The 17,442-nt window shown below is 39.6% G+C and overlaps 1 protein-coding gene across 5 annotated transcripts in view; it reads left to right on the forward strand.

Moving 5' to 3' along the window:
* The window catches only part of MAGI2 (membrane associated guanylate kinase, WW and PDZ domain containing 2), a 694,208-nt gene that overhangs the window by 667,389 nt on the left and 9,377 nt on the right, over nucleotides 1–17,442 (forward strand). For all 5 annotated transcript variants that reach the window (XM_072333162.1, XM_072333185.1, XM_072333169.1 and 2 more), the window contains one exon: nucleotides 3,063–3,201. In XM_072333162.1, the coding sequence (XP_072189263.1) occupies nucleotides 3,063–3,201 (139 nt within the window). The remainder of the gene's footprint in view (nucleotides 1–3,062; nucleotides 3,202–17,442) is intronic.

Raw genomic sequence — 17,442 nt, forward strand, 5'->3', positions numbered from 1 at the left:
CAATCAAGATTTTCTTTTTGTCTGAACTCCCCAGATATGAAGAAGTCTAATTGAAGCTCTTCCCAGGGCAAGGCTCTTCATCGCATTTCTCTTCTGTGTTGTTTTTCTTATCTAATCAGAGCTGGGCCTGTGCTGCACAGGTGCCATAATTCAGTTACACATCAGTCAGCCACAAGACACAAATGCAGGGAAAACAATTAACCCTCTGCTCCTGACACTATTTATTTTTCCTCTGGTCTCAATCCTTGTAATGGAAATTTCAGAGTACCCAATTTTTGCAAACTGGTTTCTTTCCTGTCCTTCACTCATATATACCCAAGATGTTAGGCTTTCTTTTTTTCTTTAAGCTTTCCAGGGTTGTTTGCACATATGATTTTGTATTAAAAAGAGGAACTATCAGATCATACATTCACTGCCTATGGAGAAAACAAATTGACCTACTGAAATACAGAAAAGGTTACACTAATACAAAGTAGTTCCTGTACGCTGACCAATGAGAACAGAAGAAAGGCAAACAGCAAGGGAAAATGTGGCATTAACATAACCTTTTTTACATATTAAACTGTAAGAAAATCTCTTTCTGTCTTTCTGCTCTGGGGTGCAGGGGATTTTATTTGAAGGACTGTGTGTGCTCTGAACAACATTCAGCGTTACTCATTTTGAAGGCTATTTATCAAGCAGCGTTAAAAACACCTCCTTCATTTGATCTGATCTGGCACCTCTTTTCTCAAAACACACTAACAAGATCATTCTAAATACCTCCTGCAAAACGTGGTATAGCCAGGCAGTAAGGCACAAAAAAAAGAACTGTTTTCAAACCTTTGGAAAGTATGGCTTGACTTTCACAGGATTTCTATGAGGATTTTGTTGTTTCATGGCATTTAGAAGCAGGCATTTAGAAGCTTTCCCAAACTGGTGGAATTCCATCTGCATTTGTCCTTACTAGCTTCCTTGTGGGGGGAGTGCTATAAATCTATGTTTAGTCTTTGTGTGATGTAAGTGGTAAGAGGGATTTTCTGGTCTTGCTCAGCTACATCCAACCGGCCCTGCAGAAGTCAGGGTGACACAGGAGACCTTCATGGCCAACCACTGTGTGATCCCAGTAGCATCTCTGGTGTGTGTCACTGCGCTGGATGTCAGCAGAAGTATCTAAAAATCCATACTGCATGCTACATCCATTCTTCCTAACAGAGAAAATCCTCTAAGAAAGAAATTTGCACTGCAAAAAATATGGCCTTTTGGTATCAAATAATCCTGAATTTTTCCTCCACTGCTCAGTCTGCAGAAAATACTAAACATAATAGCAAGGCTCGGAGGTTTTATTTGGATCAATGGCTTTTTAGTTAAATAAAGTACTGGAGGAGATTGCATGCAGTACCCCAGAAGAGTTCTTAAAATAGACTGCAACTTCTATTGACTAGGTACAAATTCCTGTTGAGAATCACTGGCATAGTGCTTTTAGTAGCATTCTTTCTGTTTTTGAACAGAAGTAGGGACTAGATGACTTAACATCCCTTCCAGTTTTCTTTGATGCAAGCAGTCTTGTTTACATTTCATATTATGCAAGTTTATTTGGTAAATACTGTATTGCAAACTCAGGAAGGAAAGAAAGCTTCTGGAGGATTACACTTTCAGTTGACAGAAATACAATAGCAGAAAAGAAAGCATACAAAACAGAAAGCATTCCAATGTCCAAGGCCAGCAAAGAGCTGGTTTTGTCAACAGAAGTCTGCAAGGGGAAAAGTAAGCATTCATCATCCAGACATCTGTTTAAAACCCTCTCTCGGATGTATACAGCACTGTTATTTCAGTGTGTTGGGTGTGCACAGCTCCCCACAGTGAGGAATACACAGATGCAGACTGAGGCAGATGTGACTCCCCCATGCAGCTGTGCTCTCATAGCACTGATAAATGAGTTTGCTGAGCCCACCCAGCTCAGACCCTCACATGGCTCTCAGCAACCTGGCTCCTGGACACGCACCTCTACCGACACCAGGATCTCCATCCAGGTGTTCCTTCTAAAAGCACATCTGCAATGCAGCTGAAAACCCTCACCTCTGGAGGCTGTGGTGCTGCTAATACAGGGCTATCACCTTTCCATGCTGCTCACTGACCCATCCCACAGAATTAGTGTGGGGCCATGGTACTGCACCAAGCTGCAATAGAGCTATTGCCTGCTCTGTGTGCTCTCCGCTGTGCTGACCATGTGAAGTGAGCACTCTGCTGCTCAGTGCAGAGGTTTCCTGAATCCAAAGCTGGCTTCTCTCTGAGCGAAGGGCACAACCAGAACAAGGCACAATGCAAGGGAGTTCAGGGAGGGAGACACAGACAGCAGTGCCCTGCTTTGTAGCCAAAGAAATAGAGGCAGAAAGGTGCTCAGGAGGCTGAATGACTGCAAAGCAGCCAGGAGAGCAGCAATAGAAATCTGTAATCAGAGCTGTGGGGATTGTTGCACTGAGCAGACACCCCAGAGAAAACCACCAGTGGGCAAATAGTGCAAATCACACTCATGAGAATCCAGCACATATGCTTGATCTGGGTAGTGGCTGCTGCAGCCACTTGCCTTTCCTTCTTTAGTTTGCAACACTAAATCTGGTGTGAAACCATGCTGCCAAGATTTGGATATTCGAGTGGCAGATCTCAGTGTTCGTACTCTGACAAACATTTTCTTTTCTCTGTGAAAACAGCCAATTCCGAGCAGCAGTGGTGCTCTCAGGCCAGTACAACACTGCAAGGTGAACCGTATAGTGGTAACCTGCTTCCAGTGATCCCAACGCAGCAAGCAATTCACAGATCATCTTCGGTGTAGAAAGCACAAGACAGGTTACAAACATGTTACTCTGATTTCAGCAGCAGATGAGCAGAATTTGGTACAGCCCATTCAGAATCCATCTTGGAGGTTACTTAATCTGCCAGAGATATCCTTCAGACAGACAGGAACAAATTTGCCTTGATGTGTCTGTCTGTCATTCAAGTAACCTGTGATCCATTGAATATGTCTCTTCCTGAAACGCTCATTTTCCTGCAATTCTGTCTGACTCAATGTTCTTCTTACCTGACAGGTAGGGGATCAAATAATTGAAATCAATGGAGAAAGCACAAGGGACATGACACATGCCAGAGCAATAGAGCTAATCAAGTCTGGTGGCAGGAGAGTGCGACTGTTGTTGAAACGTGGAACAGGCCAGGTCCCTGAATATGGTGGGTTTTCATCTTTATGTTTTTCTATGTGCATGAACCTATTTAAGTTAATTACCTTGCTTTGGTGTTAAGTAGCAGTTGCGAATTAATATATTGTCATGTGCTAAGGCATATTAAATATGGACTTAAGTGCTTATCTGAGTACAGGTGGACTTATTCACATTTAAGTACTTTCTTGGCTCAAGGCCACACACAGATGTGTGTACATCACTGTCCTCTGCTGCCCTCCCAACACAGGCAATGGCTTAGAAGATGTGCATTGGAGGAAGCACTTTGAACTCTTTAGAGGATATCTCTGAGTGTGCTGGGAGTTGCTGATTTGCCTGTAAGCTGTCCTTTCCTCTATTGGTACCTCTCTGCACATTTTGAATCACAGCAGATGGTCTTGTTGCCACATCATTTAGAGGCTCAGATTTAAACTCCAAGCCTTAAAAAGAATGTACTTTGACAACCCTACCCTCCGTATTATCTCTGTCAGTATACACAGACAATCAAATAGAAGCTAAGTCTGAATAGAAACGGAGACTGCTGACTATGATGAGAAAGCAAGATTCATTCATCTCACATTTTGTTTCTGAGGCTTTTTCAAATATTCCAAAGTGAGAGACGTTTGGATACTATAGAAACCATATTTCATTACTGAAATGACAAGAAATAAACGTGAGTTATCCAAAGGTAATTCAAAGACAAAAAGCACTTTTTTGGAATAGAAATTATGTCTTAAAGAACAGCACGACCGTGTCATATATTTACGTAAGTTCTATGACGTGTGCAGCTGGGCCTTAAATATCACAGAAAAATGATTTTTAAATAACCGTTCCTTTACCTCCCTATGCTAGTTCTTCCAAAAGTCCTTTAATTTTTTCTAATATTCTGTTTGAAGTTCCAGAATCATTTCCCATTAGAATCAGTAATTGCAGTAGCATATGAGAATGCAAAGTAATACTTAGGTTTAAATGTAGGTTCAGGTCAGCCTTTGTTATCAACAAAAGCTCATTACCTCAGCTGGAGGCACTAAAGTCAGTTCCACTGAAAGCCAGTGCTTTGCCAGCTCTTGGTCTATGTGATAATTGCTCTATTTTCCTCTCTGAACGAGAGCCAATCCTATGGCTCAGGCAACACTTGGGATAGCGCTAGTTGCATTTTTTCAAGAGGTTCCGGGTCAGAACCTGCTCGCCTGGTGATTAAGTTGGTCGTTTGTATATTTTGTGAGTGGGAACAAAGCCAAAATGACTATCAGTGCTTATGATAAATTAGTACGAAGATAATTAATAAGAATTTTAGCCAACCCCTCCAGGAAGATTTCCAGCAGAGATTCAGATCACCTCCAAAACTTATATTGTAGAGAGAAGTGCATCATGTTTAATGAAAGAATAAATAAGAGTCCACTACTGACATGACAGTAGTAATCTTTCTCAAATAGCACAGCCATGTTCCAGCCATTCTCAGGTTCCTTGGAAAAAGATTTAATTTAATGGGGGTCATGGGGCGCTGCTGAGACCAAGGAATCTGTGCCAGACTTGATTATAGTTTGGAGCCTTTCCAAATCTACCTTTCTTAATCCACCTTCTGGATGGCACTTAAATCTAAGTTTATGGGAGATCTAAAATGTTCACACAGTCTTGTAGATCTGTACCGTACTACAAAGTAATAAGAAAATATAAATAAATGGGGGAAAAAATAATGTTCAGTGTATATAGTACTGTTCTGGGAAAACAAATCTCCACCAACAGATGTAAAGGAGCATGAGCTTTCCTTTCCCCAAAAGTACCTGATTGGGAAATACAGATAAACCTCTACAGTTCTGGGCAAAGTTTGTAGTAATAACAGAGAAAAAATTAGATGAATTCACATAGAAGTTTAAAGCATTGCTCACCATTTGGAAAGTCATTCGGAAGGATTAGAGGAAAGGCTGTATAAAAATGCAGATTATTGTGATATATGCTCTAAGGCACTATTGATGCTAAGGTACATGCTTAGTGATGGAATTTTATAGGTCACATTGACAGTTGTACTTGATCTTAGAGGTCTTTTCCAACCCAGGTGGTTCTATGATTCTGTAGAAGTTGCTACCAAGAATTGCTGTTTAATGAGAGAGTTAATCACTTTCCTAGCTGCATCCCCACCTTACTGTTCCATGTGGAAGAACTAAGTAGCAATGTTTGAAATCCATGTTTACCTACTGCATGGAAACAGCAGCAAAAGTGCTCAAAAATTACTTTGTAATGTACACATAACCTACAGAAAGCATCAGTGCAGAAAGTAATGGCTGCATGTCTGCAGTTCTTAATGCAAACATGACACAGGCAGAGAAATATTAGGACTGTGTTCAGTCTGCAGGTGGAATGAAAACAAAATAAGCAGCTGCTTTGAAAAGATCTGATATTCCAGTCCTCCCTAGGTCATTTCCAAAGCAATAAAGAGTGTTATATGAATAAACAGAAAATGCACATCAAAATCAACAGCATCTTTTTAGAAAGTTATAAACAAAATAACAATTAGAAATGATGAACACCAAAGGGTGCTTTTCAAGAAGGACAGAATCTCAAGGATAAGAGCACACCGCAAAGAGCATTTATCAGAGTGCTGATGACAGAAACCCCCAGAAAATAACGTATTTTCCAAATTAAGAAAAACCGAACACAAGAAAGATTGTGACAAATAAGTTCAAGGACAAAGTGGACCTGAAGACATCCAAGTAGTGCAAACACAGGAGTTATTTCTTCTTCCCACCAGAACCTCTCTGCTGAGCTGCAATAAGACTAATTGGAGCTTTTTTTTTCTTTTTTTCTTTTTTTTTAACTGAAAGAATCAACCTCTTTTGTCGTTCTTAACAAGTACATGTCAGAAATCCCTCTTATCACTATCAGTGTCCAGCTCTGCAGCCCCTCAAATGGAAATAGGACTTGGTTGAGCATCAGAATGCAAGGCTGAAGGGCTGACTGAATTGCAGCAGTGGTGCGGCACAGGCAACTGGAAAGGAATGCAAAAAAAAAAAAGAAGCATATCAGGATGCTTTCCTGGCTCTTCTCTCTCAGTCTCTGACAAGTGGAAGGTCAGGGCTTCCTAAATCAGCTGTAGGCAGGCTGCATTTCAAACCCTTTCTAAGAGCAGTGGCTTTCAGACTTAGGGTATTAAGAAGGAAGGTTGCTAAGGATAGCTGAAACCAACAATCTAAAAAATGCCACATTATTGTCTTTCAGTCTTCAACTTTGTATTTTCTTAGAGCAACGTGACCAATTCTTTTTAAATTCCAAAGCCATTGTTCTTTTAGCACAAAATATGACAGCATGAATTTACGTATAAGAATTATCAGTGGAGGAATGCGGATGTGATTGGCATCAGTGAAAGCAGTGTTAAGAAAAAGCCAACACTGATAAGAAAGCGATCTGTGAAAGAGAAAAATGTAAACTGAAAAGCAGAAAGATTTCAGCGAAGAAATGAAGAGCGCTCCTGAGAGAGTGTAAATCTGAATGAGACATGTCTGTTTGTGCCACCTGGAAATCCATCCTTGTAAGTACATCCCAGGAAACTCTGGCTTGAGCTGAGGCACTGCATAAACCTAGGGAAAGGAATAAAGAGTGTTTTAGAAGCAACATTTGCTTCAAAGCCAGCTGCAAATTCTGCTAATTCCAGACATCCTATGGCACTTCAAAGAGAGAAGGTCCCAAGTAGCCAGAAATCCTGTGCTAGTGTACCCTCTTCTATCAGAAGATGCTTGAGGGAGTAGAGATATGATAAATGCTCTGAAACAGAAGCTGATTCACAGCAGAGCGCACCAAGAGAAGCTTAGGAAATGAACTTTTTATCACCCAGAATCTCTGAACATGTTTGCTGAGGATAAAGGTAGCCAAAGGAACTGGACTTTCACAAATGGTGAAATGCCACAGAAGGTGAAATGCCACAGTTCATCCAAACCCAAAGAACAGCAGCATCATGTTTTGTGGGAAAGAGTTTGCCAGACTTGTTCTCCAAAGAATCGAGACCACAGTGAGAAATCATATTACTGTGCAAGTGCTGCTGGGAATCCCAATCCTGCAGTGCTTTTAGTGCCTAGGGATTGCTGCAGGAAACACCAGGTTTTATACAAGTCACAATACACAACATTCACAGCCAACATTTCGGTACTGAGCACTTCTCAGCCGAGCAATAAATACAACTTCTTTAAAGCAGCAGACCAAAGTTTTTCTCAGAAGGTCTGCTTAATTCCCAATTTATGCATTTGTCAAAGTTATTGGCTTTCTGCAGGAGTTGCTGCTTGCTCACACTGTGGTTGTCTAATTGCAGGCACTCGTAATTTTCCGGCCTTATCCCTATCTATAAGAACACCATCAGAAACATATCTATATTGCACAGCTGAGCATCGGGATGCAGAGGCATCCCTAAAGGCAAAACGAGGCAAAATGGTTCACAGCATCCAAGAATAACAACATTCAGGTTTAAATAAAACTAACAAATCGCAGCCTCTCCATCCAACAATGAGCTCTGCAAGAGGCAGGTTAATTCTAATGACAGTTCTGCCCCAAGAAGCTACAGCTTTCTTCAGCAACAACCAGAATTTTTCTAAATATCAGTGGAAAAAGGTCCCTAGGAAAACCTGTGATGTTTTACTATATGTCTCAGCAGTGCTGGCAACTTGCTTCTTCTGGCTTACTGCTGCTAGTATTTCCTTTCGATGCATAAAATTACATTGGAATACGTAAGTAATTACAAAAAGTGCTTGAAAGTAATGTATTTTACAATAAATAAATTTAAAAATACTGCAATCTGGGCTAAAAGGTGAAGGAGGCTGAAACATGATTAACCTCTGAATGGTGACTTATGGGTGGACTCTATCCCAACAGCAAGGCACAACATCCACCCCCAGCCTGCTTCCCTGCTGGTGCCAAAAGGTAGAAATACTGAATTTCATCCATGAGAAACACTTTAAAGAAAGCCAAAGAATCAAAGCTTTCACAGCAGGACTTCGCTTTCTTCCAAGTTTCTATCAATTTTTGTCATTTTTCATTTAGTTTTAAGTTGTTTAGCACCTCCTGAAGAAAGCTGGAAGTTTTAGGCAGTCCAGTCCATTCACATCAGTGTTTATGAAAAACTTCCCCTCCTTTGGAAGTCTAGGTCCAGCCTTGAACGCACTGTGTTGGGATGATCAGAATCAGCGAGGTCTGGCACACAAGGACTCTGTGTATCGTGGCTGGCTGTCATTTCACAGAATCTTAGAATATGCAGAATTAGAGAAGACCCACATAGATCACTGGGTTCCAACTTGATGGCACTGTACAGTGGCTTTTCTTTACCTCTCTCTGTTCATTTTCAAGATGTGTGGCTTCACATAGGGCTGTCATGTACAAAACCCACTCTACGGATCATCATAGAATCATAGACTGGTTTGGGCTGGAAAGGACCTTTAAGATCATGCAGTTCCAACCCCCTGCCATAGGCAGGGACACCTCCCTCTAGACCAGGTTGCTCACAGCCCCATCCAGTCTGGCCTTGAATGCCTCCAGGGCAGGGGCATCCACAGCCTGTCTGGGCAACCTGTTCCAGTGTCTCACCACCCTCACAGTAAAGAATTTCTTTCTAATATCTAGTCTAAATCTGCCCTCTTCCAGTTTAAAGCCATTTCTCCTCATCCTGTCACTACATGCCCTTATAAGAAGTCCCTCCTTAGGATTTACAACATGATTTTGAAAACTGGGATTTAGATTCATTTTTAGTTATTTAAGTTATTGCACATGACGAGTAAAGCTTCAGTATACATAAAGTTATTGCTGGCTAATAGATGAAAGCTGCCAGTTATTTAGCAAGCAGCCATTTCTGAAAGGGCTTGAAGTAACTCTCAGTTCATGTTCCAGAGCTGCCCCATCAACTGAGACAAAAAATGTCAGAGTTGATACCAACGCAAGGATTTTTCATGCAAACTGATTGGCAAGTTCTGAAATTTTCTGAAACTTTTGCTTTTCATTTGTCATAACTCCTTCAAAAAGCACCTCGAGATGTACTCCACACGCACTGTTCAGGTGCCTCCACCTCCTGAATATATACATGTAGTAGTTGAAATTATTCACTAATACTTAGACTTACAGCATGCTTATTTGTCTCAGCTCTACAGAAATACTTCTTTCCTGTTACATATGCACTTTTTACTCGGGTGTTCTAAACTTACTAAGAATTCTCTGCTCTAACAATAGTGAAATATCTTTATGTCACTGGTTCTGTTAATTCTAATGATTGGTCCTAGGCTGTTCCTCCCCTTCCTTTAGGAATGGTACCTTCCAGTCTCTCCATGTGCATGAAAAGTGACAAGCATGGGTCCCCATATTTCTACTTATTGGGCCACCCTAAAGACACGGTTTGTAAACTCTGCATGTATATTATCTTTCTCTAATTTGCTTTTGTTTCTCACAGTTGTTAATTGAGTCTTTTCTACCTTTTTCTTACACTCTTGCTCTTTTAGTAGTTTCTAAATTCAACTCTTCTTTTATAACTGGTTATCTTAGATAACAAAGCACCTATGCATTTTATTTTAATATCCTGCATATTTGGTTCTTAGAGTTCCACTACCGGTAGTGCAAGAAGCACAGCCATAGGTCTGCTATATATCTGTTTTTCCTCATGACAAAACTACAGATAGCCAAAGCCATAATTATCCCTGTTGTTATGGTCCTAGGCTTACAAAAATAGCAGTGATGTGAAGGTGGAAGTTACATGCTGATCTCAAATCATATTTATGTGCAGTTTCTTGAAGAAATAACTAATGTAAAATTGAAGACTATTTGGGGAAGAGGCTGTAAGGCAACAAGCAATTTTTAAACCTGATGACTTTGCTGAATTTATACATAACGCTTTGCACATGATTTCAAGCTATTTCCCTGAGATCCTACTGCACAAGGTATTCGGATACAAAAAATTGTAATATACACTCATGGCCAGAAATGATACCTGGAAAGCAAAGGAAAAGGAAAATGTATTTTTCCTAGCTTTTCTTGATTGTTGTCATCACAGAAAACCCAGCAGTGTTCAGATGAATTCAGTCTCCCTGCTATTATTGACTTTGCACACTGTAGTGTATTTGCTCTAATTATAAGGCAAGTTTCAAGCTATTGAAGCAGATAGATTGGAAAAGGAAAGGATATTCCCAAAGCTGTCCTCCAGCTACTGTGCTTTGAGCAGATCCTCACAGAATTCCTGCCCACCACACCCCCACCAAAAAGCTGTGTTTGAGTGACGAGATTGGGGCATGCAAATCAGGGTAATTTAATCAATTGCTTGCAGGTGTTGCCTGTTACAGCTTATTTCTGGCTTGTATCTGCAAAGAAGAATGTTTGGAAAGCAAACGTTCCCTTGTGTTTTGGTAGTGCATAACTGTACACATGTAGAGGCCATTGGAAAATTGCAGCAGTGTAGTTCAAGAATCTTAACTGTATACATCAGTGTCTTTCCCCATCTGGTCTGAGATCCCTTAGCAACACATCAGAAGTTGTAGCATAAAACCCCGAACAGCACCAGTGCTTGCAGTCCAGTCATACTTACCTTAATTCTTCTTTGCTGACCTTGGTGCATGAAGAAAAGTCATTCCGATTGACCATGAGGTTAGGAACTGGCCTGGTGGTAGGGCCAGTTTGCAAGTCTCCATTGTCACAGCAAGCTGCAGTTCTAGTATAAGTATTATACATTAATAATCATTACTTTCTACAATTAGCTTTGTTTTTTCTCCAGTAGCATAACAGAAAGAGGAAATAAGCCTTCATGAGACAAGCAGAAATTCAGATTGTCTATAAATTAGCTTAGTTATGCAGCCACAGAGCTGATTATTTATTGGGCAGGAAATGTTGGGGCAAATCAAAGCATCTTATAACCTTTCACTTTCCTGTGTTTTTAATGGAACAGTGTGGTGGGACTTTCCTAAAGAGTTGGTTTTGCAAGGATGCTTGTCCCAACCAGATGTACATGCTACCTTCATAGTAAAAAGGCCATCTGTTACAGCCCTGACCAAGGATGTGAATCAAGTCTCCCAGCATAGGGGACAGAGATATCAGCTTTTCTTACACGTCTTAGGAGAGGCCCGTACCATGACATTACAAGTCAGTCTTTTATGAGTCTGAATTTCTCTCACAAGAGTTGTCCCATTTTGGATAAATAATCATTTACTGAAGTTACCAATAGACTTAGTTGACTTTAGATATAACAATGGAGAGATGCAGTTGTTAGAAGGCGGTTTGGAAAGTACATCCAGATCAAGTGATACCTTCTTAGGTTCTGTGCTTTCATGTGCTTTCATGCAGGACAGGTTAGCTACTGAGCACTGTATCTATATTTGCAAAAAAAAAAAAAAAAAAAAGCATGAAAAATTTGGGAGCATATATTGTGTTTTTGTTGTTTAGATATAGAAAATCTTCAGCCTTCAGAAATCTCCAAGCAGCTGCAAACTTCAATCTTCTAATTATTTAACTCTGTTAGTATGCCAGTAGCTTTTATCTTTGGATAATACATGGCTAAAGCATCTGGGCTTGAACATTTAATCCAGATACATCTACCTGTTCAGAGTACTGATCAGATAATCCTATTCATCCTACTTTTAGTACTCACTTTACAAACCTCCAGAGCTGAGGTTGGGTGTTACTGAATCTTGAACTAGCCCATATATCATTCATCTGATGTGAACTCAAAAATCAATAGTCATTTTGGAAAAGTGCCCTTTCATTCAGGGACCACCTTGATGGAACTGCAAACATTCATTCATATTCATGCCACATTTCCAATAACACCTTGTTACTTCTAACAACACCAACTTAATTTCAGGAACCTGCAGTGTGTTAAAAACAAACAAACAACAACAACAACAAAAATCCCACTAATTTAACCAAATGAATCAAAGCTCTGGTTAATAAAATTAGTCTAAAACCATCAGGCAATTTGAATATGAGCCCCCACAGGTTCTGGCTGTTTTAATGCTACAACTGTTCAAGGACAAAACTGAACATTAAAATTTGTTTTGCAAACGTGTCCTTATTTTTTAATAAATATGTAGCAGCTGGCAGGAAAGTAGAACATCCTTCTGTTAAGTGACAGTGTATGTGTAGGGATACGCACAGAAACCTTCTGTTTTAAAAGACACATAGACCTTTATAGAGGTATCCCTTGATACAGTAATAGAAAACACGCTTTAGAAAGGGAGACGGATGGGAAGGCTTATTGAGTTTTTGAACTAGTGGGGTGATGCCATTTCCTTACATTTAAATGTGGACATACCAAATCCATTCCATAATCCTAAATGTTGCTTTTGTAGTTACACCTCCAGAGACTTTAGTTAGTCCAGCTGAGTTCTCTAACCCATACTCCCCCAGTCTGTGTAATGGGAATAGGAATATTTACTTACTTACCTGTCTCGTGAGAGTGTTATGGGGCCTTAATTATTTAATGCTTGAAAAGCACTTTAAAGATTAAAATTCCTAGCTGACTGCTGTGCATTATTATTACAGCAGAAACTCACTAATCCATATGTGTTATAATCCACACCAAAACTGTCAGTGTTCCTCCACATCTGAGCAAGATTTAATAAAAGGGTGTTGAGTAAGTTCTCTTATTACTAAGGTTTAATTAATACAATACAATATACTGGAGTACATTTACTAATGGGGTGTAAGGAGTAGCTAATTACAGCTAAACTACAGTGGCTAAAACAGATGAGCAGACATTATCCTTGGTTCTGTTCACATGAACTGTCATTTTATAACATTTTCTCTGCAGTTTCCTATGTATCTGTTCAGTTGACGATATTAGATGATAAGTGCCCAAAATAAAGGGCCTAAGAGAACACAACTGTCTCTCTCAGTCTTCACTGCATTGTTTTTTTCTTTTCTTCTTGCAAACAGAGAAACAGGAAGAAATGGGGTTCAGTGACTGTGTCTTTGTCATCTGCTATAGAACTAAGTCCAGTTTTCTGCTCTTGCAGCATAACATGACGCAAAATCTCTCTTACCGCTCATATCTGTCTTTCTCACTCCCAAATTCACAATGTGCCCCCAAATTAATAGCATGGCTTCACTGCTCCGTGGTCCTGTTCATCAGAGTTAGTTTCCCTGTGTTTGTGGTGGTGTTCTTACAGCAGCACACCTCCATATCAATGGGAACAGTACGGAGACATAAGTTGTCACTCCTGGGGACTGACTCAATAATTCTCATAACAAACTTAATGCAGTAGCTTCTTTTATTACTGGACATTAAGGGTTCTAAAGCCCATTCCACATTTCTTCAGCACAGCCAATTTTCTGTAATGGCACATATTCACTAATAAGAAGAGAGCCACTCATTCATATTTTGATGTGAACATTGATTTGGAGGGGTCAAACTTCATATTGTTCTGGAGGGATGCCAGAGGTGTTGTGCACCCACCTCTGCCTTGAAATGCACAAGAACATTTTATCTTTGCACCTCGCAGTAGTCTCCATCTCTAAAAATATCAGCTGAACTTGGGATATGATGACTTTGAATTCATTTAAGTGATAGTTTAAGTGATCTGTGGTTATCCAGGAATAAGAGATTCGTCTTTTTAGCTTGCTTAAAAAATTCCATAAGCAGCTATCAGATCTTTAAGGGACAAAAGCACAGCTATGAAACTACAAGGAGTTATATAAAATACAACAACCAGCAGTCAAGGTTTATTGGGAAATCCCTGCCAGAGGCCTGGTGCTATGATACGTAAATCTAAATTAAACTTAGACCCTCTTTTGGCTCTAGTCATCGGCATGTAAAATTTGATATATCTAAATGCTCATATACAGCATGACATAAAAAAATATTCTAGTCACTGGATAGAAGACAAGCTTATTCCATGGAAGACATTGGTTGTGGTTGGTCCAGCATCCTGTGGTGCTGCTTCCAGCTGGTGTTTGTGGCCCCACAGTAGGGAGAAGCTGTGGGAGCTCATGGACTCTGCCAGACATCTCACAGCTCGTTACTCCTTGCTTGGAAAAAATCATTGAGAAAATGAAATGCTTTTTTTTATTATTATTTGACAGTGTGTGCTAACTGTTACTCTCCAACTCATGTTTAGCGAATGAGACCATGGAGAATATAACATATTTTTTTTTAGCTACAGCAACACATGTGCAGTTCAGAATTTTAAATATCTGGGTTCATTCTGAAAACACGTACTTTGCATTTGCTCATTAGGAAATGAACAATACAATATATTACAAGGTTGCATTCATTTATACATGCACTTCCATCTCATTAGACAGTTTTCAGAGAAAATTGTCTCAGAGTCCAAAAGACGTCAGATGTCATGGCAACCCCAACAGCAAGCCTGGTCTCAGGGCTGACCCTTCATTGCCCAGTGGCCTTGAGTCTGAAAAGACATAGCTGAAGAGAGACTAAATTAATTCAAAAGCTTCTAACTCTGGCAGGATAGGAATATTTATACATGAACATTGTAAATAAGGATACATTTGAACCAAGTTATGTGTTTTGCTTAAGATCCTGCTGTGATCTTAAGTGAGAACTGCCAACGCAGCACCTGCTGGGAACAGCTTTCTGAGGGGCATTTGATGAACAGTCAAAATACTCTGAATTCCTTACTTATTAACTAAATTTTATGTATTATCTATGTATATTTAATAATGACAGCTATTTATTGACCAGACAGGATGTGATGCCTACTGGCAACACCCATTTTAGCTGAAATAATTAATAATTTTAATATTTAATTTTAATTAAATGTGTAATATCTAGCTCTTAAATTATTCAGACTTTACAGAATGTTTTTCATTAATACCACACATTCTATTAACATATTTATGAACACCTTTTATGACTTAATGTGGCTTAATTCTATTAATAAAAACTAATTTAAAAGTCATTATCTTTTCTAATTATACAGTAACTTCTAATGCAGATAGATTTTCCAGCTCCACTGTGGTTCTGGAATAAAACTGCTGAGTTTTCTGCAGCTTCTATTCTACTGCTGAGTACTCAGAAGATATAAAACCTTCTTTTCTAAAGGGATGAGTTTCAATCAACTTGGTTGTTCTGATCTGATAGATGTGAGATGTTTGGCACTCCAAAAGGTGTACCAAACAACTTGAAGGACCAAGTGAATCATAATGTGTAGTTGGAGTAGCATCATTCAAGACTAGCACTTAGGCTGTCCATAGACTTAACACTGACACAGCAGTGATCTGTGCAGGATAAAAGCACTGTGAAGAATGCAGCTTTCCATTTCAGCTGTTCACATTCTTAGTGAGTAAACCTGCAATATTTATACAGATGCATTAACTTAATTCAAATAAAAGTCAAATTTACCAGGTTCACTTGGATTAGTGACCATGATCATTTATTTAAATATTTAATGGCTAGAAATACCTATCAGATCCATATCTATTGAATTGGCTAAAAAGGCTCTTGGAATGAGCGATAAGCTGTTCACTCATAATCTTTTTTCTGTACTTGCTACTGCAAGAACAGTGTTAAAATCACCTCAGTCCTGTTCTGTCTTCTGACTGATGTTGTAGATGATAGACAAATGATCCAAAGCTTGGTGTATACAACAAAATTACAATTAATTGCTTATGGATGTGCCTTATATTTAAGAGCTGAACAACAGCAGAATGATCGAGTGTGGGCCAAAGTGTGGGCCAAACAGCATCCAGGCTCATCCAGGCTCTCCAGTCTATATGCTTTCTGGGACACTCACACCCTTAGTGTTTCTGAATTCTTTAGTTATCTCCTGTATCAACCTGAAAGTTGTCAGGTCACTTACCCACAGTCACCTTTGCTTGCTAAAGAGCTAAAGAGGGCCTGATATGGAGCAATGGCTGTTATAAATCACCATGGCAATCCACTCAGCCTTGATCTGTGGCCTCCAGAAAGGCTTCCCAGAAGGAGTTCCCCAACACCAGCTATGATGTACACATTCAGCTGAAGAGCAGATGTATTCTCAGAGGTCTTCAGAGACATTTCTCTTTCTCTCTGACTCCGTGAGGCAATTAAATGATTATCTCACGTGATTAGGCCAGTAAAAGCAGCTGAAGCAGGGCTGTAATTAAACAGCTAACTCAAGGAACAAGATTTGCTGAAAATGCATTGGGTATACAGTAGGATCTGAAACAATATAGAGTGAGAATAGGAACTCCTCAAGCTCAATCATTTCATGTTTCATTGTTAACTACTCTAAAAGTAGGTGCTATTTGTATCTGTTTTCTTCCATAGCACTTTATAAAGATTACTGACACACAAATCAATGTGTGTGACAACTTTCCTGCTTCAAGAAAGCATTTGGCATTTTTCTAAAGGATTTGTTATTTTTTTCCTTGCACTGTGCTGTTTTTCCCCCTTTGCACTATGTCTACGCTTTCCCTTTCTCTCTTTTCTCTTAGTTCCCAAACAGCCAACATCATCTCCTGAGATTCTGCAGGTTTGGTCTCCTAAGCATAATTAACAATCTGCTCTTTCTGAAGTGTGTTTCTGTAACTCTAAAATTAGATTTCCAAACATGAAAGCACTTTCTCTATGAAAACTCCATGCACAATACAGAAATGGTGATGAAAGTGAATTTTACCTGAGCTGAGATCATTCAAAGTTGCATCAAATGGCCCTTGTGAGGACTCTGTGAACCATCACAGTTGTAAAAATATTTGATAGAACAAGGATAAAATGAAAGGTGGACATAATGAACCCAAAGGAATGAATTGTTGCTCACTGGTAATAATTAGTAACATGAAATGAATCAGAGTATGAATTGCATTGGGAAGAGAACAAAGCAGGAAGCAGAGCTGTGCTTCCCAGTGTTGGAATAGGTCAGTGACACATCTTCAGCAGGTAAAACTAATTCTTTGAAGGCATAGAGGAGATAAAAATCCTTCACTTACACTATGTTTATAGTCACAGATCTTCAGTTCTTACGGACATCTGCAAAAGCCATGCCACCAGTATCTCCCATGAGTTGTGGTGCCCCCCATTCCAACGTGAGACCAATTCTGAAATTAAAAACAACAGGTGGTGACTTTGATCACAGAGAAACTGGAGCTGGCTTTGTTTTATGCTTCTAACACCAGCCTCTCCCATCGTCTTTTCCTAATGAATCATCCTACTTTTCTGAAAACTCACAGCACAAAATTCACAAGTAAAATGAGCAGGGACTGAGATGCCTGTTCATTTTCCTGTGATTGTTCATGTCTTTACATAAATCACTGCAGTTACTCTGCCCATCCATCCTCAACCCCTGCAGAAAATAACGAGCAAAGT

The sequence above is a fragment of the Excalfactoria chinensis genome, chromosome 1 (genome assembly GCF_039878825.1).
Source record: "Excalfactoria chinensis isolate bCotChi1 chromosome 1, bCotChi1.hap2, whole genome shotgun sequence".
NCBI lineage: Eukaryota > Metazoa > Chordata > Aves > Galliformes > Phasianidae > Excalfactoria > Excalfactoria chinensis.